At 33.6% G+C, this 25,260-nt stretch overlaps 1 protein-coding gene across 4 annotated transcripts in view; it reads right to left on the bottom strand.

The window, feature by feature from the left end:
• LOC127730041 (failed axon connections homolog) overlaps positions 1-25,260 on the bottom strand; it is a 30,288-nt gene that overhangs the window by 1,050 nt on the left and 3,978 nt on the right. The window contains exons 1-4 of one of the 4 annotated variants that reach the window (XM_052238085.1): positions 7,408-8,759; positions 6,368-6,491; positions 2,564-2,760; positions 739-935 (exon numbers count right to left, since the gene is read on the bottom strand). In XM_052238085.1, the coding sequence (XP_052094045.1) occupies positions 739-935; positions 2,564-2,760; positions 6,368-6,491; positions 7,408-7,529 (640 nt within the window). In that variant the 5' untranslated portion in view covers positions 7,530-8,759. Of the gene's footprint in view, positions 1-738; positions 936-2,563; positions 2,761-6,367; positions 6,492-7,407; positions 8,760-13,047; positions 13,234-14,109; positions 14,227-15,811; positions 16,009-21,470; positions 21,668-25,260 lie in introns of those variants that run through there. The other 3 variants (XM_052238086.1, XM_052238087.1, XM_052238088.1) reach the window with 3 other exon arrangements.

Genomic DNA, 25,260 nt, shown 5'->3' with positions numbered 1-25,260 from the left:
GCAATGCCACTTTTGACACTATTTCGCTGAATTGGCATATCAGATTGATGTATAGGTTAAGCAACAAATTTCATATACTAGTAATTTTAGAGAGTCAATGTATGAACAAGCTTTAGAAAGCATGTTCCATTATATTCCTTAAAGAGCACTTTTTTTCAAATAAACATCTGACTGCACATAGGAACATATATAAATATTTTACATTAGATGTAATTGACCGTGCACAGCCGAGGGAATCACAGATAAAAAAACGAAAGTCCCTTTTGAAGCCAGGTGCAAGAGTCAATTATCGAAAAAGTTTGAGTAATGCCGACTTTATTTGCATCCGAATTTACAGTTGCAAAATGCAAATATTTGGACTATGCTTTTTTTTTCTATGAACCGCTATGAAAGGTTTATATTGACTGTTATACTGCATCAATTCTCAAAGATTTTAAAGTTCAACACTCTTGCCATGTTATTCAATCTAGCTGAAAACACTTTTTGAACCAATTCAAAAATAGTAAAGGATTTAGTGAGATTGTTCCAAAGTTGTAATTTCTATGGATAGAAAATTACATTATTTTGCTTATTTATGTAATATAAATATAAATAAGAAGATTTGGTATGAGTGCCAATGAGACAACTCTCCATCCAAGTCACAATGTATAAAAAGTAAACAATTATAGGTTAAAGTACGGCCTTCAAGTATGTCAGGTGAGCAATTCAATAAATATTACACAGTGACCAACACTTTACCTAAGAAGTCTGATAAAGCCTTAAAATCAAGCTCCATAATATGATACACCTCATCTGGACTATGTCGTCCCATACCATGGGCATACGACATTTTCTTCATATTTCGTCTGATAAAATAACCAGTTAATGTTGGAATTTTCATTACTTTACACGCTGTCCAGTCTTTATCATATACCCATCTGTCTATTGCAAATGCCCTGTTTTGAAAGGAAGAATGATTAGTCAAAACACTGGTAGTTTTACATAGGCCAATTATAAACTCAGTTCCAATGAAAAAAAGCCAAAAAGATATTGTCAAGACAAATTATTATCCATTTAAGTAGACATAAACCTAAGTATTTAAAATGAACATTCATAAATTGAAACCTGCTACATTAATACTTTGTGATTTATATATTTCGAACTATTTCAAATAAAAACATCATTCATTTATTGACTGGTTATGAGGATAATCGCATGTGTGTTGTCCTGAGAAAGCAACTATTGCTCTAGGCGAATACTATTTCTTATTTCTTATTGTAAATGACAGATCGAAATAAATATGAACAAACATTTGAACTAATTCAATGAATGCGCATTGTAATATTTTTTATGCGACTTTATTTCATTTTGTAGTATTTTCAATAATCTCTTTGAATAGTTTTATGAGTACGATATACAGTACTTGTCACGATGGGAAACGTTTGTATAAGGGAAGGGAACATTCGATGTATTTCTAAATATTGACAAATGTTAAAAAAAAAAAGATGTAGTGATGTACTTTTGATTCATTATTGTTTATGGGGTACCAATTTTCGTTGAATTCGTTGAATTCATGGGTACAGGGAAACCACGAATTTAAATGTTTACCGAAGTATAAAATCATATATCTAAAAAAATATATATGCTTTTTCCTCAATCCACGAATATATAGGATCCAAAATTAAAATTAAACAACAATTGGTTCGGATTTTAAAAGTCAAAAATAGGAAATGTGTGTAATACATCAATGAGACCGAATCTCAACAACACAAAAATATATATCTAGAGGACAATATACAACAAATCTGCTTAAGAATGTACTTAGGTGAAATGAAAAATATCTAGAATTAAAAATTGATACTATAAGTCAGAAGAGCATTAGTTAAGGAACAAAATAAGCTAAAAATATTGATAGGTTATTGAACTCCTTTTTGAGATATTTGATTTAAAAAAATGGCGGGGAAAGGCTGACTCGGACTTTTACCTTATATTTAGCATTGGCATTATTTGGGTCTCAAATCGTAAGAACAGAAATCTAGAATCTGCTTAAATTTTGGTAAATGACCTTTTATGAGCTATTGAAATCTTCCATAAAAAGAAAAGTTGGTGAAATGGGGCAAACTATTTTACCCTGTATCAATGGAAAAAACCCAAGGAGTCCGAACATCTGACAAGAATTCCTAAACCTGACCCGAGTACATCCTTAAGAGGAACAGGTTGTCAAAAGCGGACACGGTGATTGCAATATAACCAATGATTCTAGAGTCAGAATATCATTAGTGTATATTTATATTAGGACTTGTTTGATAACAATTGTGAAGTGTCGTATTCAGAATATTCAGACATATAAAAATTGAATGTACGTGTCTACATTGCTACCTTAGTACTCTTGTGCGAATGGGAGATGACTCTTAAAAAAATCTTAATATGTTAGTTTATGTTGTGAACTAATGCTAATATTTTTCTTTTTTAAATGCATGCTATGGTATTCTGACATACGTGTATTATTTCAAAACGTAAATAGCATTTAAAAGAAATGACATACCAATAAGTGTTTTCTTCTAATTTAAAAGAAATTACATACCAATAAGTGTTTTCTTCTAACATTTTTTGGAAAGCTCTTGCTATTCCCTTTTCCTTTGCTGTAAAGTCTTTGTCTAGATCGATTCCTAGTTTATCATTTAAATATTCTATACAAAATTCAGAATCTGGTATGTTCTCTCCATTATATTCAATCCATGGGAATTTTCCTTTCTTGCTTGGAGTGTAACTGTGTACATTCTAAAAAAAATACCCAGTACATATGAGATATAAAAAAAATCATCAAAGATACGAAGCCTATTACTTTTTACGTCAGACGCGCGTTTCGTCTACAATAGACCCATCAGAGACGCTCAAATAAAAAAACCCAGTAGATATGAGATATAAAATAATCACTTAAGATACAAGGCGTAAAATTTTGTACGCCAGACGCACGTTTCGTCTACATAAGACCCATCAGTGACTCGAGAATCAAATAGGTTAAAAAGCCAAATAAAGTATGAAGTTGAAGAGCAATGAGGACCAAAAATTTCGAAACGTTTTACCATATCAATGATAATCCCTATCATCACAGAAGTGCTGACTACTGGATTAGTGATACCCCGGGATGTAAACCTCCAGCAGCAGAGGCATCGACACAGTGGTTGTAAAAAACCTCATCAAAGATAACAGGCTTATAATTTTGTACGCCAGACGCGCGTTTCGTCTACAAAAGACTCGTCAGTGAAAAAAGGATAGAGATATGTTTATTTAAAAAAATAACTCGTGTATATATATTTTTATATAATTCGTCTCAAATTTAACACACAACTCTAGATAAAGCCGACGAGGAAATGCATTACATCGACCACCGAAAGCTATATTTTTATGTAGCCTAGGTGGACGAGTGGTCTATGGCGCTGGACACGGTGCAGGCGATGTTGTCACGATGTCACAGACGCAAGGGTTCGAATCCCGCTGAGGGAAGAACAAAAATTTGCCAACGCAAATTTGAAGATCTAACATTGTTGGGCTAAATTTGGGACGAATTATATATATATATATAGTGTTAGCCCTGTATAACCACGTGTAATCCGATGGAGAATGTCATAAAGTTGTCACATGTTAAGACGTGAACATATAGTTCAGTCTAGGTGTCCTAGTGGTCTAGAGCGCTGTACACAGTGCAGGTGGTGTTGTCTCGATATCTCAACAGCATGAGTTCGAATCCCGACGAGGGAAGAACAAAAATTTGCTTCCGCAATTTTGCAGATTTGTTGTGCTGATATTTAGAGTAATTATATATATATAAGTAAATGACAACTCTACAACAGATTTATCCATCGAATCACCAGCAGTGATGGTGATACATGGCTGTGTACATTCTGTATATACAACTCGTCTAAACATCAGCCCAAGAATGTTAGCAAATTTACAGATCTAACATTGTTGGGCTGATGTTTAGACGAGTTATATATATAAGTACGTCTGAACCAGTGACAACTCTACAACAGATTTATCAATCATGATACATGGCTGTGTACATTTTGTATATACAACTCGTCTAAACATCAGCCCAACAATGTAAGATCTGTAAATTTGCTTTCGCAAATTTTTAGTTCTTCCCTCGCCGGGATTCGAAGTCATGCTACTGAGAAATCGTGACACCAAATCGCCTGCACTGTATCCGACGCGCTAGACCACTCGACCACCTAGGCTTCACAATAATAAAGCTTTCGGTGGCCGGGTGTTACCGGGTATCCGATGGATAAATCTGTTGTAGAGTTGTTACTGGATTAGACGTACTTATAAAAATATAATTATTTCTGTGACTGTATCTTGCATTAATTTGTAGGATCCTTTACAATAGATATTTCAGCTGATCTGTAACAATTCCATCTTCATGCCTTATATATCATGTACTGTATTACGACGCTAGATTAAAACTGACGAGGAAAGGTAACATCCGGCCACCAAAAGCTTTATTATTGTGAAGCCTATGTGGTCGACTGGTCTAGCGCGTTGGATACAGTGCAGGTGATTTGGTTAGATCTCTAAATTTGCGGAAGCAATTTTTTTTTGTTTTTCACTGGCCGGGATTCGAACTCATGCTACTGAGATATTGTGGCACCAAATCATATATATATGTAAACTATACATATAAAAATATAAGTTGTTGTTATATTCATTTTTTAGTTGTTATGGCTTTGAACTAGTTGTCAGAAACTGCGAGTACTCTCAGATCTGTACCTAGTGTCTTTTTGTTGTTAGGATGTATAAGTACCCTGCCACGTCCACTCTTTGTTTTTGTTATATGTATTTCTATTTGTATCCATCTGATGAGTTAAGCCCTTACCAACTGATTTTTATAGTCTGTTCTTATGTTGTACTGTTACACTACTGTCCCAGATTTGGGGGAGGGTTGTTGCCTTCAAACGAGTTTAACCCCGCCACATTCTGTATGTGCCTGTCCCAAGTCAGGAGCCTGTAATTCAGTGTTGCTGTTTAACATATTTGTTTTTCGTTCATTATTTTGTACATAAATTAGGCCGTTTATTTTCTCGTTTGAATTGTTTTACATTTGTTATTTCGGGACCTTTTATGGCTGACTATGCGGTATGGGTTTTGCTCATTATTTAAGGCCGTACGGTGACCTAAAGTTGTTAACTTCGGTGTCTTTTGGTCTCTTGTTGAGAGTTGTCTCATTGGCAATCATACCACATCTTCTTAGTCTTATATTTTGTCATAAAACTAACGCTAATGATTTTGAAACTGACTTTGACCCAAGCGTACAAGGCTAGTGATGGCGACTAGTCTGCATAAGGCACCAAGATACATGAAGAAAGCGCATGTACGATGAGAGTGATGAGTTTGTTTAAAAAAAGATAAAGTCTTGTCACAAAATGACAAGGCAAACTTTCAAAAACTATTGCGTATACAGTAAACGTTCGTAAAGTGTTGAACTTTCTTCAGCAATATTTCAATATAACACTCTCTAAAAAAAATAATGCTTATTTTTAAAAATAGTTTGGTAACATCGTTTGATTGGATTTGATTTTTGGTGTTTTAACGCCACTTTTAAGCACCGCTTTTTGGCTATTTCGTGGCGGCCAGTTTTTATTGGTGGAGGAAGCCGGAGTGCCCGGAGAAAACCACCGACCTTCGATAGGAAAACTGACAATCTTAGTCAATTAAGATTGGAGTCGAGTGCAACCGCACGAGCGGGGTTCGAACTCACAACCTCAGTGTTGACTGGCTAGTGATTACAGTAGTAACTACTTAGACTACTCGGCCACCGAGGCTCAACGTTTGATTGGAAGAAATATCCTTATGTTATTTCTTTAATCAAGAGCTTTTGTTCAATTTGATAAATGAAATTTTTCGTTTTTACTCTATGATATACTAGTATATGTTCCATATCATGTACGGATTTTCTAAATAACCGTGATAATATTTCAAACACAGAAGAATTGTAAGCTAGCATATTTGATCCATTGTACTAAGCGTATCAAATGTGCTTCGTTTAATCACTGTTCTCTCACATTTAGATAATTTATAAAATAAACTAAAGAAACTTTATATGCTAGAACATTAAACAAACGATCGAAAAGAAATCAACATATGATTCGAAAAGAACGCAAGATGGAGATAGAGTACTAAATAAATAAAATAATAGAGGTCTGGTCGACATAGCAAGCCGTCTTAAGGTCAATTATACAACGAGCAAACAAAGATTTTAATGTCAAATCACAAAATAAAAAAACGAAACTTGATCCTTATATCGAGAAGTTAAGTTATTAGTGACGAATAGGTAGAGCTTCTGATTATTTCACACCAGATTAAACTTTAATATAATAGATATACCTACTTCATAGGGAATGTTTGCCATACGCAGGTAAGTTTCTAATTTAATAGCATATGGTGTCATACTGGGTGCATATGGACCTCGTCCAATCTGATGAAGTATTACTGTATCTGGTGGATGATCCTTCCTAAAAAAATGCATGAACAGGTTGTTGAGGTGCTTTGCTTTTTATTTGTTTTTTTGTTGCATCTTTTTTGTAACAGGTAAACTAATAATACTTTCAGCATATGCTAACGTTCTGGTTCAAATTAAAGTGGTACCTAACACTACAGGGAGATAACTCTGTAAAAATCAGCTAAACGTTTTAATTACGTTGTATTGTTAAGGAAATATTACGCTTCTCAATGATCAAAATTAGTGTTTGTCAAACTGCTATATAACCAACGAAATTTTTCTGATAAAGTGGTTGGTTCAAATTCTTTGAAATTTTTATATTTTTGTCAAAGGGTCAAAGTAAACATTATGTCAAAATTTTATGAAAATTAAACGAGCCAAATTAATTTTAGTCAAGGTGTTGGGTACCACCTTAAAAAAAGAAATATTAATCAATCGAAAAGCAAATTTATTTTTTTGAGAAAAAATATTTTTGTAATTTAGAACAGCACTTCGTCACAATTAGGTATCTTGCAGTCCATTCATAGGTTCATAGGTTTATTTTTTAGGACGGTAAAAATCGAAGGGCATATGATAAGGTAAACACATATATTCAAACAAATTTCATTGATTCTTTTTGGTTTACATAAACATTGATACAGATAAAAATGCATCTCGACGTTGCTTATGTTGGTTTACATTCTCATTTGAAAACAGTGAATTGTTAAATATATTATTATATATGATGTTTTAGAAAATGGAAAAACAACATTATCAATATAGTACGTCAACGTTTAGATCTTCTCAAATATTTTTTGCTCTGAAGTGCTCGCAGGGTATTTATAAATGTGCTATAATTATTATATATCTTGATGTTCAGTATACAACGTACAAAAAAGATAACATTGTAGAGTTGATGAAATTATGTGAATATAAAGAACGTAACTTACTTGGGAGCTTTGCTTATTATTTTTTTCCATGCGATGTAAAGCACGGCCGACGAAATCAGGAACGTTCCAGTTGCTTTTGACCAAAACAGTAAATTCTCGCTCTCCATGTTTGTGTCTAACATCTGTGTACACACCTTTGCACACAGATAGAGTATATAAAAGTGTGTATTTAAATGTCTAGTTAACCAAGTTATATTTAGATAATGAATAATTCATACATTTCCAACTAATTTTTAAACAGTCTTAAGATTTATAGGATATCACATTGAATCGTACAGAACCTGATGTTGCGTTCTGATGGGGGTTAGATCGTACTAAACAGAGTTTTATCCCTTACTTCATACTTCAGAGAACAGCGTGCAATAAGAACACTTTCATCTAACTTTTAGGTTACAATGAGGTAAATATTTACATAGGCGACAGTGGTAGGCTTTTTTGGATTCTACGTTTTCACTTTAAATATCCGTTTCAAAACTGTCAAATTCTGAATTTTCAACAATAAAAATGCAAAACACGGGGCCGCAGTGTTATTTTTTGTTTTTTTTTTATATAGAAAAATGGCATTTTTTAAGGGAGCTATATGGTTCCGCTATTTTCGAAAACGATAGAATGAAAAACACCCCTAGCTTACATTTGCACATAAAATTTTGTTCATCATAAAGTTTCCTGCAAATTTCTTCACCAAAAGCTGACATTCATTTCTCACTATTTCAATTTTCTTTTTTTTAACAGGGCAGCAGAAAATAAATTTACTTCTAGCTATGATCTTGGATGTAAAACTAGATGGAGCCCGTCAAATTCATCTACTTCCTTTTTAACCTTTAACAACTGTAAAGTGTCTGTTAACAAGAAGTAGGATCCAGTATTGCTTCCATGGACGATGTAAATGAACGAAAAGGCATTTGAAGGAAGGAAGTCAAAGATAATGATTTGACCATACATCTATACAATGAGGCGCGGTTGAAGTCAAAATTAGTGTATTTAAGGAGCTCATGAAATATTTACAATTCATTAATACAATACACTTTAGCACGTATTTACAACTCCTCATCAATCAAATTGCTTTAATTTGCCTTCTAACTTTTATAGTTAATACTTTTTCTGTGTACCAAGTAACTATGCACGAATGACCACAAAGGTAAGATTTCATTGTACTGAACAAGAACCGAAAGGTGTCAATGGCTATTTGGGAATAAAATGTTGTTTAAAAGTTTATTAATGTGTTCATCAGTCATCCATGCAGTTACTTTATACACACAAGAGTATGTACTATGAAATCTTGTGAAGGGAAATTCAAGCAACTTGGTTGGACGAGGATTTGAAAAATATACTTGAGAAGAAAAAAAATAATACTTTCCCTCTGGTATCTTTCGTCCCTCTTTTTCAATAAAATGATGATGATGGCAATCATTTTTTTCAAACAATCGTAAGGAACTCGATCATTTTCGTGATGAATTGTGTAGGTTACGTTGAGTCATGTTAGACGGACATACATATCAAAGTAAGTTACACAATCAAGATTGATAAAATAGAACTGGCTGGTCGAGTACTGGTTCAGACCTTTTAGTATGGTTTAGATTCGGATTGAGTACAAAACAGCACAGTAGAGCATGGTAAAGATTAGGGTCGAGTAATTTCCAGTAAAATTCAGACTACTAGTAGTTCAGAATACTCGTGTACAGTCGAGTATGAATACTGCCCATTTCAAACTTTATCTTGCTTGAATCGATAATAATTAGATACACATATCAGCCACAACAGGCTTAGACTAAACAATGTTTTGCTATAAGATGTCTTATATAAAGGTGCTGATGTAGATGAATAAACTCATCAAAGATACCAGGTTTAAAATTGTGTACGCCAGACGCGCGTTTCGTCTACAAAAGACTCATCAGTGACGCACAAATAAAAAAAAGTGAAAGGGATAAATCAAGAACGAAGTTGAAAAGCATTGAGGACCTAACATTCTAAAAAGTTTTGCCAAATACAGCTCAGGTAATATATCTATTCCTATGGTAGAACAACTCTATCATTTCGAAAAATTCTAAATTTGGTAAACAGTTTGTTAAACATTTGCCATTTCGGGGCTTTTTATAGCTGACTATGCGGTATAGGTTTTGCTCATTGTTGAAGGCCGTACGGTGACCTATAGTGGTTGATTTCTGTGTCATGTGGTCTTTTGTGGAGAGTTGTCTCATTGGCAATCATACCACATCTTCTTATTTTTATATTTATAGTTACGACTTTAACAATGAAAATTCATGTAAACACAGAAGTGCTGACTACTCGGCTGGAGGAAACGGCAGTGGCATCGACCCAGTTGCTGTAAATAAAATATCTTTTAGGATATGGCGGAGGCTCATATTCAATTTCGTCGAAAATTATCTCAGGCAAATAAGTCAATTTCGGAATGTGTATTATGTAATAGTGACATCAAAGAATATTGAGTTTCTGACCTGAAATGTCAAGATAATATCATTTATGTATTGATAAAAATGATATAATTATAAAAGGACGAAAAACTTATAATGCTGTCTCTTTTAGTAATGATCTTAATCGAGGTGAGGGGATACCTTTTTCTGTTAACCTGTTTTGGGCTATTTCAAGGTGTTGTTAACTGTTATTTGAAATATATATAAACTGTTAACTGTTTTCAACCCACTGTCTGTTATTTGTTCTGTTTAAATTGGCAATATTGTTAACTGTTTTATATGAAAATGGGATTCCTGTGATATGTAACTTGACACTTTAAGTGTTCACTGTTTTCAACATATATTTATCTCTGTTAACTAATTTTCAAGATTCACACAATCACATCAAATTTGCTGTTAATATCTTTCTTTACGGTGCTCCCTCAAAGGAGTAACATAAACAGCATATATAACATAAACAGCGTATATGTAATTGTCCAAAGACAGTTACATATATGCTATGTAACTGTCTTTGGACAGATCAGAATCACTGGCACTTATCTCTGAATTTGTTTTCCCTATATACCTTAATATAACACCAGCAGCCGGTTGTACGAACGTGTCATTAGTCTAAAGAGTCATTAAGTCTTCATTAGCCTAATGCATCACAAAGGCTTAATGAAGACTTAATGACCCATTAGGCTAATGCCACGTTCGTTCAACCGGCTGCAGGTACTTAACTCGCGTTTTTTGAAAAATGTCACCCGGTCGTGAATTTCCGTTTTATTTCGATTTCTCGGTTGTCTACCCAACTAAAACTTGTTATGCCGTAAATCTAAATTGATTTATCTACACATTGATGTCATTTTAAAAATCCGTCAATATTTTTGTACGGCTGTCCTGTGAGGAAAATATGGCTTTATCATTATTTGAATTTTGGTGTCCTACATAGTGCATCATGCGTAAGTTCTACTACTTGCAGAAGAAAAATAAGGAATAGGTACACGGATTTTCTTGGAAATCGTGCTCAAAGCCTCAAAAATTACCCCAAACTACATGTCCCCACTCCAAAAATACCAAATATGGTATCAACAAAGATATCTTTATAATTACACAAATCTTACAATTTTCTGTTTTAAGATAGAAAATAAATGTAGATTGATATTATAAAGGCTTTGAATATTAGCTGCTTATGGTTTCAGATTTATTTAAATTTTTTATAGTGTACTTGATATTTTGTCAACTACATAACGAAAACGTTTTTGCTTGCTATAATATAACTTATGACACCCCTTTTTAACTAGAAAGTGCCTCAGTACTAACTCTACATATCATTATAATAATGGAAGCATAAAAAGACAACCCTGTAAATGGTATCAACAATTATTGCATTTTTTGGCATTTAATCAAGTAGAGGTAGCCCCGTATTTATTTAGTTTGTCCACTTGGTAACGGGATTTTTTTCAAGATAAGAATGGAACACCACATCCACATCTATATCATTATAATCAATTTTTTGTGTTTTATAGGAAAAGTACATTGGATGTGATGTCAAAGTATTAGTGGTATTAAAAATGCCCCAAAGTGTGAATATGTCCACTACATAACGGTCAACTACATTACAATTCCGTTATGTAGGTGACAAAAAGCAAAAGTCAAAATAGGTAGTTGAACACTGTAATAACCAAAGTAATTAGAAAAAAGTAAATTTATCTTATAATATTTAAGCAAAAGGTCATCATTCATTAGTACCAAACGTTAGATATCAACATAATTGCTATCGCGGTATCTAGTTGACAAATTCCATAATTTCTGTAATCTCATTTTGCTTTCAAAATGATCTTCCCAGTTTCATTAAGACTGCATATTTTAGATTTTGCCGGTTCATATAAATAATTGAGAGTTCATTAGATTAATCAAAATTGAATTAAGTTGAAAAAAATATTTTCTCAATTTCCATCTAAAATATGGACGGATTTTGAAAACAACCCATAACACGCCTACCTTTTTGTCGGAATCATTCGTAGCAGGCCTTCTCAAGTATGTCAACCGTAATTATTTTGTACACCCACAACCGATTGGAAATATAAGGATCGCAGTTAAGAACCTTGTGTTTTGTTAAGGTATATAGGGGGGGAAATTCAGAGACAACTGCTTGTGATCAGAATGCCAAAGATGTATAAAGACAATGGGACTATACTATAAGGCTCATTAAAAAAATCAATATCGTTATCATTTTAAAATTGCTTAATCACGATATTGTTCACCACTTTGTAAGTTGGCTGATAATGTGAAGGTTAAGGTATTAACAGACAAACGTTAGGGCAAAACAGACGAAATCGCGTAATATCCAAACAAAGTGAGATCAGACGAGTATAGAGAGGATCGGTATATGTTGTCTTCTTTACTAGTCATAAGATACTTATGTCCAGTAGCAATCATAATGGTCTCGATGGTGTTCACAGATTAAAGGGCAAATAAAATAAAGATTCGAACAAATGGTAATAAAGATAAAGAATAGAGATGAATGGGTGTTAAAAAAAAGAATAGAGAATAATGGACAAAAAATATAAAGAATTTAGAAAAATGTCTTTAAAAATAAATTAAAAAAAAAGAGAAATGAAGACCTCCCATCAAGATCTTTAACCATCACGAATGCAAATACAAATGTAAGAGGATACCTACCGAGGGTGGAATCAAACCCGTAGTTCAAATGAAATAAGGACAACACCATGGTCAAAATGGAAGCAACAGTAGTTTTCCTATGTTCAAATAAAAAATTAAAAAATCCATTCAAAAGGTACCAATGAAGATAAAACAATGAAGGGAAAAAATTGAAGGAATAACAGGATCTTCAGAATGAGTGAAACCGGACGCATTTGCCAGAGTAAGCGTCCCGCCATCTGGGACTAAAAGTGCTAATCCTAAAAAAAAAGACGACCAAAAAACTTAAATATTGACGAAACCGACCCAAACCAAGGTGGACATAGGTGCTCTGGAAGAGTAAGCAGTGCTTGCTTCACTACTGAAACCTGTGGTGTTCATAAAAAAATCCCTAAGTCACAATTAAAGTTGTTGTTAACTGTTATCAGCATTATATATTTGTTGTTAACTGTTTTTGCCAAAATCGAGGTGCTGTTAACATGTTAACGGACCCCCTATTGCCCCCCCCCTCTTAATCGAATCCATTCACTTCAAGTACATCTTAATCATTTGAATATTGAAGAAATAAGAATGAATGAATTTTATTTCAGATGTATATGCCCACGTTTTTATGATAATGTACACAAGCTCATTACAAAAAAAAATAATCATTTCGTTGCCTCTTTTGTATATCCATGGGTAATACATTCGTCCCAGTCAGGCCAGAATGTCTCCTTCATCCTTTCACAATAGTCACATAAGTTTCTATATTCTGAAAATAAAAATTGAGATTTCTAAATTGTTTAAGTTCAGTTAGTTTTCGTATGGTTATCAATGTATTTCATTTGCGACATTATTTTATATATATGTCAGCAATATTTATGTATTTGAGGAAAAGGCATATTTTGATAAAGAATTAGTAAACGGTTTGCATTGTTTTCTCATTCTTCATATTGTACATTTATATTTGTTACAAAAAAGAAGAAAGAAAACAAAAATGTTTTTTTTCTGAATGAAAATTTTAGTTGGAAGCTTTTTGTGTCAATATAGACGGCAGTATGCATAATTAAAAATCTATAGGAAATCTCAAAAGCTTTTAGTTTTAGTAGGTCGTTTGAAATAAAAAGATGTCAATCATGCACACCATTTGGATTATTTTCTGTTATACATGTACGAGGAATTATCTTAACTAATCAGAAACCATTTAAAGCAATAACATTGAATTTACAATCAATAGGTAGTTCAAAATGTGAAAACAGAAGAAGGCATTTGATCAAATACTTTCGTTTCATAATGTTTGAAGACGTCGTACTCGTAAATAGTTGAAAGAACTACGTTTCGTTAGTAAAATGTTCGTATAAATGTTGTACATTCCAATAAGAATGAAAGTGTCAATCATTTTATGAATTGATTCTTTTATTCCTGAAATATTTACTTTCATAAAGTATATACATGATCTTTTTGATATTGCTTGTTTTTTATTTTGTAATGGTGTATCACATGCTATAGATGTACATGTAGTATAAGGACAATAAAGATATGAATTGAATTAAAAAAAAATTATTTACTCGGTTTCGTTAAATTAAAAATCATCATTCGGAATTCACACAAATAGGATAACCATGACATTTGGATAGGTGATACTTACCTTTGATTCTTGATTCTACTGTACTTCCGAACGATTGCCAGTAAGCATTACTAATAAGACCAAATACACTACAGTCTGCTTGGCAAGGCTTGTCTCCAAGCAGAAATTTTTTATTACCTAAAAAGAAGTTCAAGAAAAGTAAAAACAAAGTTGCAAGCTTCTTTTAATGGTTTGTTTTAGAACTAATTCTCAACTGCAATGCAAAGTGAGTTTTGTACTGTAGATTTATAATAAAAAATTTCGTTTCCATTTTGTTAAGAGTTTGGTGAGTTTTTTTCGATTTGCATGAAACTCTACCTTTCTAAAACAACCCATAAATGTGTTCGTGTAAGCTTGCTTAATATTAATGTATACTACAATCTACAGAACATATTCAAAATTGTAAGATAACCATATTATAAGAGTAAAATATCAATTAGTGGATAAATTGTTTCTTATACTTTAAATTATCAAAAAAACTGTGCTTTATCATGCCTAATTTGCTTTGCTTAAATATGCTTATTGTGACATGTTTATGACAACAATATCACCATGATCCCACTGATTAAACAAATTATATTGTTGTATAGCTTAAGCTATAAATTCCATATACTAGTACTAAAATCTTTAGAGAGTCAAAGAATGAACAAGCTAAAAAGAGGGACGAAAGATACCAGAGGGACAGTCAAACTCATAGATCGACAACAAACTGACAACGCCATGGCCAAAAATAAAAAGACAAACAGACAAATAATAGTACAGATGACACAACATAGAAAACCAAAGACTAAGCAACACGAACCCCATCAAAAACTGGGGGGGATATCAGGTGCTCCGGAAGGGAAAGCAGATCTTGCTCCACATGGGCACCCGTCGTGTTGCTTATGTTATTACAAATCCGGTAAATAGTCTAATTCGGTAAGTCATATTCGTGAAAAGGGAGGGTAATGTAGTTACGACATAAGGAACATATCCGATATCATCTGTGAAACGGATGTATGTAAGTAAGTATGTTCCTTAAAGAGTACTTTTTTGAAATAAACATCTGACTACACATAGGAACATATTATATATTATTTTTACATCAGATGTAATTCGCCGTTCACAACCGAGGGAGTCGCACAAAAAAAGAGAGCCGCTTTTGAAGCAAGGTGCAATAGTCGATTTTCGATCTTGCAAACGAATTCTAGTTGCAAAATGTTTGGACATTTCTTTTCTCTGAAACTACTATAATAGACTGTTATACCACATCAATTCCTCAAAATGTGTTATGCCCCCACCACCTGCAGATCTTTAAACTTCGACACTATTGCTATGATTTTCAACCTAGCGGATAAAAGCTATTAGAACAAATTCCGAAATGATAAAGTGGTTTGTGAGATTGTCCTTTAATAGAAATTTATATAGATACAATGTTACATTATTTTGCCTATTAATGTAGTATAATGCATGTCAGATGGAAAAAAATGAAAACAACACTTTTATAAATTTCATGCGTCCGACGCACTTTTCTAAACTTACCTTTGTCAGGAACGCTTAAAGTCGTATTTTTGAAAGCCAAGGATGTATAAGAACCGAAACAGTTGAAGAGCTATATGATCAAAAGGGACCTTGAAATAATAGCCAAATCCATCTAAGGTCAATTTTGCATGATGGAGTGGAAACCTTAGTTTCTTTATCAAATCTTAATTCAATAAATGTTACACAGTGACCCACACGTTACCTAAGAAGTCAGATACAGCCTTCAAATCAAGCTCCATAATATGGTACACCTCATCTGAACTATGTCGTCCGATACCATGGGCATACGTCATTTTCTTCACATCTCGTCTGATAAGATAACCAATTAGTGTTGGAACTTTCATTGCTTTAAAAGCTGCCCAGTCTTTATCATATGACCATCTATCCAGACCAAAGGCCCTGTTATGAACGAAAGAATTCATAGTGAAAAGACTGATGGTTTTACACCAGCTAATTTTTAAATCAGTACCAATTAAAAAAATTCAAAAAGATATTGTCAAGGTTATTTAATCTCCATTTAAGTAGACATAAACTTAAGTATTTAAAATGAAGCCTTCATAAATTGAAACCTGTTACATTAATACTTTGCATATATCTCCCAATTGATACGATATTCCCGGGCTTATATTTCCTATCATGATTTCCCTGATAGACGATTGCTGCTCACAAAGAAGCTATTAAGCCAAGAGTTCCAAATGGTGAAGTTGAAATCATCCCTTCGTAAATTTTACGGACGCCATAACGAGTTGGTTGACCGTTATGGAATAACCGTTTTACAGATGATATCGGATATGTTCCTTATGTCGTAACTACAATACCCTTCCCTTTTCACGAATGTGACCTACCGAATTAGACTTTTTACCGGATTTGTAATAACATTAGCAACACGACGGGTGCCACATGTGGAGCAGGATCTGCTTTCCCTTCCGGAGCACCTGAGATCACCCCAGTTTTTGGTGGGGTTCGTGTTGCTTAGTCTTTAGTTTTCTATGTTGTGTCATCTGTACTATTATTTGTCTGTTTGTCTTTTTATTTTTGGCCATGGCGTTGTCAATTTGTTTTCGATCTATGAGTTTGACTGTCCCTCTGGTATCTTTCGTACCTCTTGCAATTTATATATTTCGAACTATTTCCAATAACTATTAAATATACGGGTATTTATTGACTGGTTATGAGGATAATAGCAAGTTTGTTGTCCCTGAGAAAGCAAATTTTGCTCGAGGCGAATACTACTTCTTATTTCGCGTTGTAAATGAAAGATTGAAAAAAATGAACACACCTTTAAATGCGCATTGTTATCTTTTTTATGAGAATTTATTCTATGTCATAGTGTCTTAAATAATCCCTTTGGAAGGTTTTATTAGTACGCAATGCAGAACTTTTCACGATGGGAAACGTGTGTATTACGGAAGGGAACAACCGATGTATTTCTAAATATTGACAAATGTTAAAAAAACAAATTGGTTTGGATCTTCAAAGTGAATAAAAAAAGACCTTGGGATACATCCACTTTGAGGTAACCTCAATATGGAATATGTTATACGAGGTATTCTGTGCTGAGTATTCTGTGCTGAGTGTTCTTGTGTTTGTTTGTACTGTATTCCTGTCACGTAGCAGTATTTTTAACATTGTCATATAAGCGGGAGGTTTGGCTAGCCATAAAACTAGATTCAACCAACCACTTTTTCTTAAAATGTCCTGTACCAAGTCAGGAATATGGCAATTGTTATCAGACAGTCCGTTTCTATGTATGTTGTCGTTTGCTTTTGTTGTAGTTCAGTGTTTCTGTTGTTCCGTTGTTTTCCTCTTATTGTTGATGTGTTTCCTTCGGTTTTAGTTTGTTACCCGGATTTGTTGTTGCTTAATCGGATTATAACTATTCAACAGCGATATACTACTGTTGCCTTTTTTTAAAGTGTCGATATAGTGTATATAAACAATTGGCTTAATGGTGTTTTTGCAAAAGCACTCACATGTTACAAGAGAGGCGAAAGATCCCAAGGGATATTCAGACTCATAAATCGAAAACAAATTGACAATGTCATCGCAAAAAACGAAAATCGATCAAATGACAAACAACAGTATTGAAAACACAATATAGAAAACTAAAGATTGACCAACACGAAGTCATCACTGTCAGGTTGCTGACCAATTATGAAGTCATTTTGTTCAGTATAGTACTATAAACAAATTTTAAAAATTGCGCGACGAAAATATTAAGTTCATTCAAAATATTAAAAAAGTTAAAGTACCGGCAAACAGGAAATAGGTGTCTGTCAATTCCCGAAAATTGCTTACACGTGACAACTCATCAGTGGCAAGCTACTGATCAAGTATGAAAATATTCTGTCCAGGGGCGTGTTTTTTTTTGTTCCTCGGTAGTGAGCCAGAAGAGGTCCATTTCTGTATTTTTTCATAGGGAAGATCTTCTGGCTCTCTTCCACCTCTTCTTTTTTGATAGGTAGTTTAGACGGCAGAGGCACATAACAAACATGGCGCCGTTTAGTCTAAATGACATTAATAAATTTATGAATGCAGGTATATTACTCGGAATGTGTCTGAGCTGTGTTATAAACGTTTTTATGGTATGACAGTCTTAGTAGGACATCCCTGTAGGACGATACGCTGGATAAATATAAGAAATACACGGACAAAAACAGATAAGGGACGACTATTTGATATTCTAGGGAAGGGATTTTGATTGATTGGTGTTTAACGCTACTTTCAACACTTAGTTGGGCTATTCCGTGGTGGTCAGTTAACATTTATAGATGAAGGATGGGGAAGGGAAGAGGGCATTATTAACTTTTTTAATCTGTCGCTAATTATGCCTATTTTTCAGCTCTTACCAGCCAACCATATTCATATATGAAATCCTCCTGCCCCCACCCCAATAAATGAATGAATATCAAATGGGTTTTCTTCTTATTTAACACAAGTTTAAATTGATTGATTGTTTGTTCCTAATTTTTAACGCCCAGTGACAAATATGTCATGCATGTTCAGGACTCGGTTCAGGAAACACGAGTTTAAAAGTCAGGTAAATAAATAAAAACGAACTGAGAAATGTATGATTGCTAATGAGGCAACTATCCACCGGAGTTCAAATATGAAGTGGATGTAAGCAATTATAGGCAACCGTAATTAATGCCTCCAACAATGACAAAACCCGATACTGTCAAAAGGCCCGACGTAAAAAGTGTGAGAAACAATTCAAACGAAAAAACTTACGGCCTTATTATACATAACAAAATAATTTACAAAATATCAAATATGAGTCGAGACATGAACCAACGACAACAACTAAATTACGGGCTCCTGACTTGGGACAGGCGCACAAAGAATATGGCAGGGTTGATATAAAAACGAAGATTGCCAATGAGACAACCCTCCACAAGAGACCAAATGACACAGCAATTAACAGCTATAGGTCACCGTACGGCCTTCAACAATAAGCAAAGCCCATACCGCATAGTCCGCTATAAAAGGCCCCGAAATCACAAATGTAAAACAATTCAAACGAGAAAACTAACGGTCTAATTAATGTACAAAAAAATGAACGAAAAACAAATATGTAACACAGCAACAAATTAACGACAACCACTGAATTACAGGCTCTTGACTTGGGACAGGCACATACATACAGAATGTGGCGGGGTTAAACATGTTAGCGGGATCCGGCCAAACCAGTCCCCTAACCTGGGACAGTGGTGTAACAGTACAATAACATGTTTGTGAGCGATCAACCCTCCCCGAAGCTGGGACAGTGGTGTAACAGTACAATATAAGAACAACCTGCACAAATCGATTGCAATTAGATTAACTCAAAAGATCGGTACGAGACACACAAAAAAAAACTTACATTAAGACAATAGACACAAAGCACCGAAATAAGAGTATTTGCAATTACTGGAAGTTTGTTCAAAGCTAATTACAACTATAGTACTAAGATAAATCTTGTTCTCCCAGACTGAAGTATCAATCAGTACACAACCAACGGATTTATTAAAAGAAAAAGAAGAAAAAACAGTCTGAGAAATGTCTGTTATACATTGTATACTTGCATATAGATCCATATACAATGAAAATTTTGAAAAGTGGTGGTGCGAAGGTTTTGACCATCGAAATTATGCAATAGAAATAATAGTTAGGACCAGAAGATTTTCTTCAAGGACCACCAGAGAAAAATGATTTTGAGAACTTTTCGATATCTTTGCTTATTACAAAAATTCGTAAGGGTTCCGCGGAACCCAGTGTCTCGCCTACTTTTGCTGTTAGTCGCAGGCTCAACAAAAATGGGGAAATAATTACTAAAATGTTTCCTCTAGATACTATTTTTTGAATGTAAGAAGCTTCTGTTCAAGTTTGGTAAGAATTCAGGATGGTTTATGGATCTAATAACTGTTTTAAAAACTTTAACTGCAGACTGTATGTAATGTTAACTGGAAGCAAAACTAAGTCCATTTATAAGTAATAAACGGAAAAACAGGAATTTTTTTTTTACATAATTTTCTTCTAGATACTAGCTTTTGATCATAAACAAGCGTCTGTCCAAGTATGGTACACATCCAGGATAGTTATTAAAATTTTGAAAACTTTAACCACAGAGTGAATGTAATGTTAACTGGCAGAAAAACTAAGTCAATTTATAAGTAAAATACGGATAAACAGGATTTTTTTTTTAACAAAATTTTACTTTTGAATACTATCTTATGATCATAAACAAGCTTGTGTCCAAGTATGGTACAAATCCAGGAAAGTTTAAGAAAGTTATTAAAATTTGAAAAACTTTAAGCACAGAGTGAATGTAATGTTAACTGGCAGAAAAACTAAGTCCATTTATGAGTAAAATACGGATAAACTGGATTTTTTTTTACAAAATTTACTTCTGGATACTATCTTATGATCATAAACAAGCTTCTGTCCAAGTTTGGTAGAAATCCAGGATAGTTTAAGAAAGTTATTAAAATTTGAAAAACTTTAACCACAGAGTGAATATTTGTGGACGCCGCTGCCGACGACGACGACGACGACGACGACGACGGAATATATGATCGCTATGTCTCGCTTTTGCGACAAAAGTCGCAGGCTCGACAAAAATGATCCAGTTTGGTTACTTTAAAAAATTGGATAGACAAGATGTCCTTTTTTATCATATTCTAGACAAACATTGACGAATTTTTGTGCAGTTTAAGATTATTCTTAAAAATCAAATAGTGGGGGTTTACGCCTGATTTGTCTAGCAAAATTGAGTTAGAGGAAAGAACAAAGAAAAATGTCACGAACAGAGCACACTTTTACAGTCATGTCTACCGGACGTATCTTAAATTTCTATAAAATCATCGTAAACTTATTTTTAATATGTCATCCAACATAACAAAAATCTGCTATATTCGACGGCAAATTGAATTTTTGTTTTATTGATCTTCCGTAGAATATCTCCAGAAGAGGTCCAGATTCATTTTTTTGGACTCTTCACCAGAAGACATTCTGGAGATGTGCAGAAGAGACCAATAAAACACGCCCCAGTAGAACATGAGAAGAGTGTGACGAAAATATTTGTTGGAAGAACAGACAAAGTGATTACAATTTATAACCCGCGCTTCTAGAGTATTATTAGTGTATATCTATAGTAGGACTTCAAATATAAAATGTTTGATAATAAATATGGTAGTGTCGTATTCAGAATAATCAGATATATGAAAATTGCTACCTAAGAACGCTTGCGCGAATGGGAGATGACTCTTAAAAAAATCTTGTTTATGAACTACATAAACTAATACTGATCACTTAAATGCATGATATGGTATTCGGCATACGTGTATTATGTCAAAACGTAGAATTTAAGAGAATTGACATACCAGTAAGTGTTTTCTTCTAACATTTTCTGGAAAGCTCTTGCTATTCCCCGTTCCTTTGCTGTAAAATCTTTATCTAGATCGATTCCTAGTTTATTATTCAAATATTCTATACAAAATTCAGAATCTGATATGTTCTCTCCGTTGTATTCGATCCATGGGACTTTTCCTTTCTTGCTATAAGCGAAACTGTGTACATTCTAAAACAAAATATTCAGTATATATGAGATATAAATGATAGAGGTACGTTTATTTTAAAAATAACTCGTATATTTAGTAATCAGTACATACGAAATGTTAAAGTCAGTGTTGTATAAATTCCTTTGTAATAAAACAAATACTTATGTTTTTGAAATTGACTTGGATTTACTTCATTTAAACTCTGGTGGATAGTTGTCTCATTAGCAATCATACCACATCTCCATACCTTTCTATTGGAACCAAGTGCACAATGGGAAGTATTTTGCGAAGAGCCTGTATACGGCAACAAGATACGTGAAACAATCGCATATGCGATGACAGTGATGGTTTTGTTTTCAAAAAATATAAAATTGTGTCACAAAATGACAAGGCAATTTTCAAATCATATTTTTTTGATACATTAAGGAAGTTCGCTACTCAGTTTCAAAATAACAAGCTTTTTATAACACTTAGTATATATTGATAGGGGATAAATAAAGGAACAAAAAGAGCGAAAACAAATATAGGTCCGTGTGCTTGTTTTCGAGATATTAGCGATCGAAATTTTGGCGGGAAAATGTTCTCTCATGATTTTTCATAACTTTATCATTGACAAGTTTAAGTTATCAAAAACTATTAAAAAGTAACAAAGATTTTATAAGACTTTAACAGATGGCTTATAATCATACAGGTAAAAGAATTATAAAAAGAAAAATGGGGGTTAGTGGGCATAATGTTTTAACGCATTCAAATGGATAAAACCAGAGGATTCAGAAAATCTGACAACAACTCCAAAACATGACAAGCGAACATCCTTAAACAATCGTGTAGTGTTGCAATTTCTTCATGCATATTTCAATATAACTCCCCCTCCAAATATTTTGTGCTGCGTTTTATAGTTTGGTAACATCGCTCGATTTGAAGAAATATCCTAGGAGTTGTTTTGAAATTTAATATGGGAGATTTTTTGTTTTTACCCTATGATGCGATATATTTTATAGCTTGTACGCGATTCTCTTAATAACCATGGTAATATTTCTAACAAATCAGAATAAAATTCTGGCATATATGATCCTTATATGAAACGTATAAAAATGGACCAAAATCTCTAATGGCAGGGTTACAATACTTGTGACTAATCAATGTAGAATGTTTACAATGCAGTACAGAAAATATGAAAAAATTCTTCAAACGATTCCATAAAAGAATGTGCACAACTTCAGTATGTTTACCCAATCTTTGTGTGAAGTCTTAGATAAGGGATCTTGGTTGAAATCTGTAGGAGAAGTGGAAAACTTGAACCCTCTTTCATAAATTTTGCTGAAAAATTACTCAGTTCCCAAGTTTGGATAAATGAGAAAATTCCTCAAACAATTCCTTAATAGCAAGTGCACAACTTCAACATATGTGCAATCTTCCTGTGAAGATGCATGAATCTGAAAACTGTAGGAGTTGATGACACAAAACTTGTGCCCTCTTTCATAAATTTTGTTCGAAAAATGACTAAGTTCCCAGGTCTGGAAAATGAGAAAAAACTATCACAATTCCATAATATCAAGTGCACAACTTCAACATATGCAATTTTTCTGTGAAGTCTTAGGGATCTTCGTGGAAACTGTAGGAGAATTTAAAAACGTGTACCCTCTTTCATATAGTTTGCTGAAAGAGTCTTCGAGCCATTATCCACTACTAAACTGTCTATTCTACTTACTAGTACACTTGGTACAATTAAAAACCTGGTAATAAATTGTGCAAATAAGGCCTTTGAAAATGGTGGAATTAATTACTTTTGTAGTCTCAAAAATTCGTTGGACGTACTTGATAAATAGGATGCTCATATTGGTGATTTCGAATCTGTTCAAAGTTTAGATTTTTCTACCCGATATACAACTTTGCCTCGTATTCTCATTAAGAAAACAATTAACATACCTAATTAGATGGGCATTTTGTCCCAGGTTAGGGGAGGGTTGGCCCCTTCAAACGAGTTTAACCCCGCCACATTCAGTATGTGCCTGTCCCAAGTCGGGAGCCTGTAATTCAGTGGTTGTCGTTTGTTGCTGTGTAACATATTTTTTTGTCCATTATTTTGTACATAAATTAGGCCGTCAGTTTTCTCGTTTGAACTGCTTTACATTTGTCATTAATTTCGGGGCCTTTTATAGCTGACTATGCGGTATGGGCTTTGCTCATTGTCGAAGGCCGTATGGTGACCTATAGTTGTTAATTTCTGTGTCATTTGGTCTCTTGTGGAGAGTTGTCTCATTGGCAATCCTACCACATCTTCTTATTTTTATACTTAAAAAGTCAGAATGCGAATATATATGCTGAAACTCTTTTAGGTCATTTTTTAGTAACAACAAACAAAAGAAGTATGTAATTTGGACCAGCTTTGATACGATAACTGCCCTTGAATTTTTACTAGATAACATTTTTGTTCGCAATGGAGATTCCGTATATCGTCAAGTTATTGGAATTCCAATGGGGACTAACTGTGCACCACTTTATGCGGAACTGTTTCTGTATTATTACGGGTTACAATTTATGGCTAAAATCAGCAAAGGCCCATCGACACAAAAATTTAATAACACTTTTAGATATTTGGATAATATATTGGCTCTCAATAATGACGACCTCAGTATGTAGACTAAAGAGATTTATCATGTTGAACTGACTTTAAATAAAGCTTATACTAACAATGAACACTGCCCTTTTCTGATCTTAATATCTTGACTATATCTTTAACAGGAATCTTAATTTACCATGAAAGAGATGATTTTTCATGATTGTTAATAATCCATTTTTAGATGGTGACGTTCCCTTAGCACCATCTAATGGCATATGGTGTTTATATATCTCAACTTGTTCGATTCCATCGTGTATGTACCAACGTATTTGATTTTAACGAAAGAAATCTCAGTATTACTGAAAAATTATAACATCAGGGTTTTCGATATCACAAACTTGTCAAAACATTCACTTAATCTTATCATCGGTACAAGGACACCATTCGTAAATATATACCAACGTGCAGACATCTTATATGTTCAGGTATTTCACATCCCATCTTTTATGGTAATATTCTATACAAAGCACAAAAAATGTCGTCATTCACCTCAAAAGTTAACCAAACCTTTAAACAGACTTATTCAGAAGGGATATAGTTACGATACTGTTGTCAGGTCATTAAAGATGGCATTATTTTGAAATTAATATTGATTCACTCACAAGGTCTTTGCATCAAAAATAAACACATTTATTCTAACACCAGCTGTTGGCATAATACGGGTTATGTTCTTCTCGTATATTTCATGTTATTAAACTTCATGTCAAAATGCCAGAGTTTGATTGGTTAATACGAGGGAGACAATTTACTCTATCCCATGACAAATACTCTTATACCCTTCACAAAGACGCTTGCTCAAGTGTGCGCTTTAATAATACGGATGATTGTTATGTACGTACAAGACGACATAGTTTATTAATTTGAATTTGAAATTTAATAGACAGTAATAACAGAACATTCAGTATTATAAATTAAATAACACATACCTGAGAGGGTGATAGAGCAGATTGTTACCCCTCGAAAAGACATTGTCAACCTTGGTCATGTTGG

Source organism: Mytilus californianus, unplaced genomic scaffold (assembly GCF_021869535.1).
Source record: "Mytilus californianus isolate M0D057914Y unplaced genomic scaffold, xbMytCali1.0.p SCAF_2, whole genome shotgun sequence".
Lineage (NCBI taxonomy): Eukaryota > Metazoa > Mollusca > Bivalvia > Mytilida > Mytilidae > Mytilus > Mytilus californianus.
The sequence above is the reverse complement of the archived record's forward strand: the minus strand, read 5'-3'. Positions and strand labels throughout refer to the sequence as shown.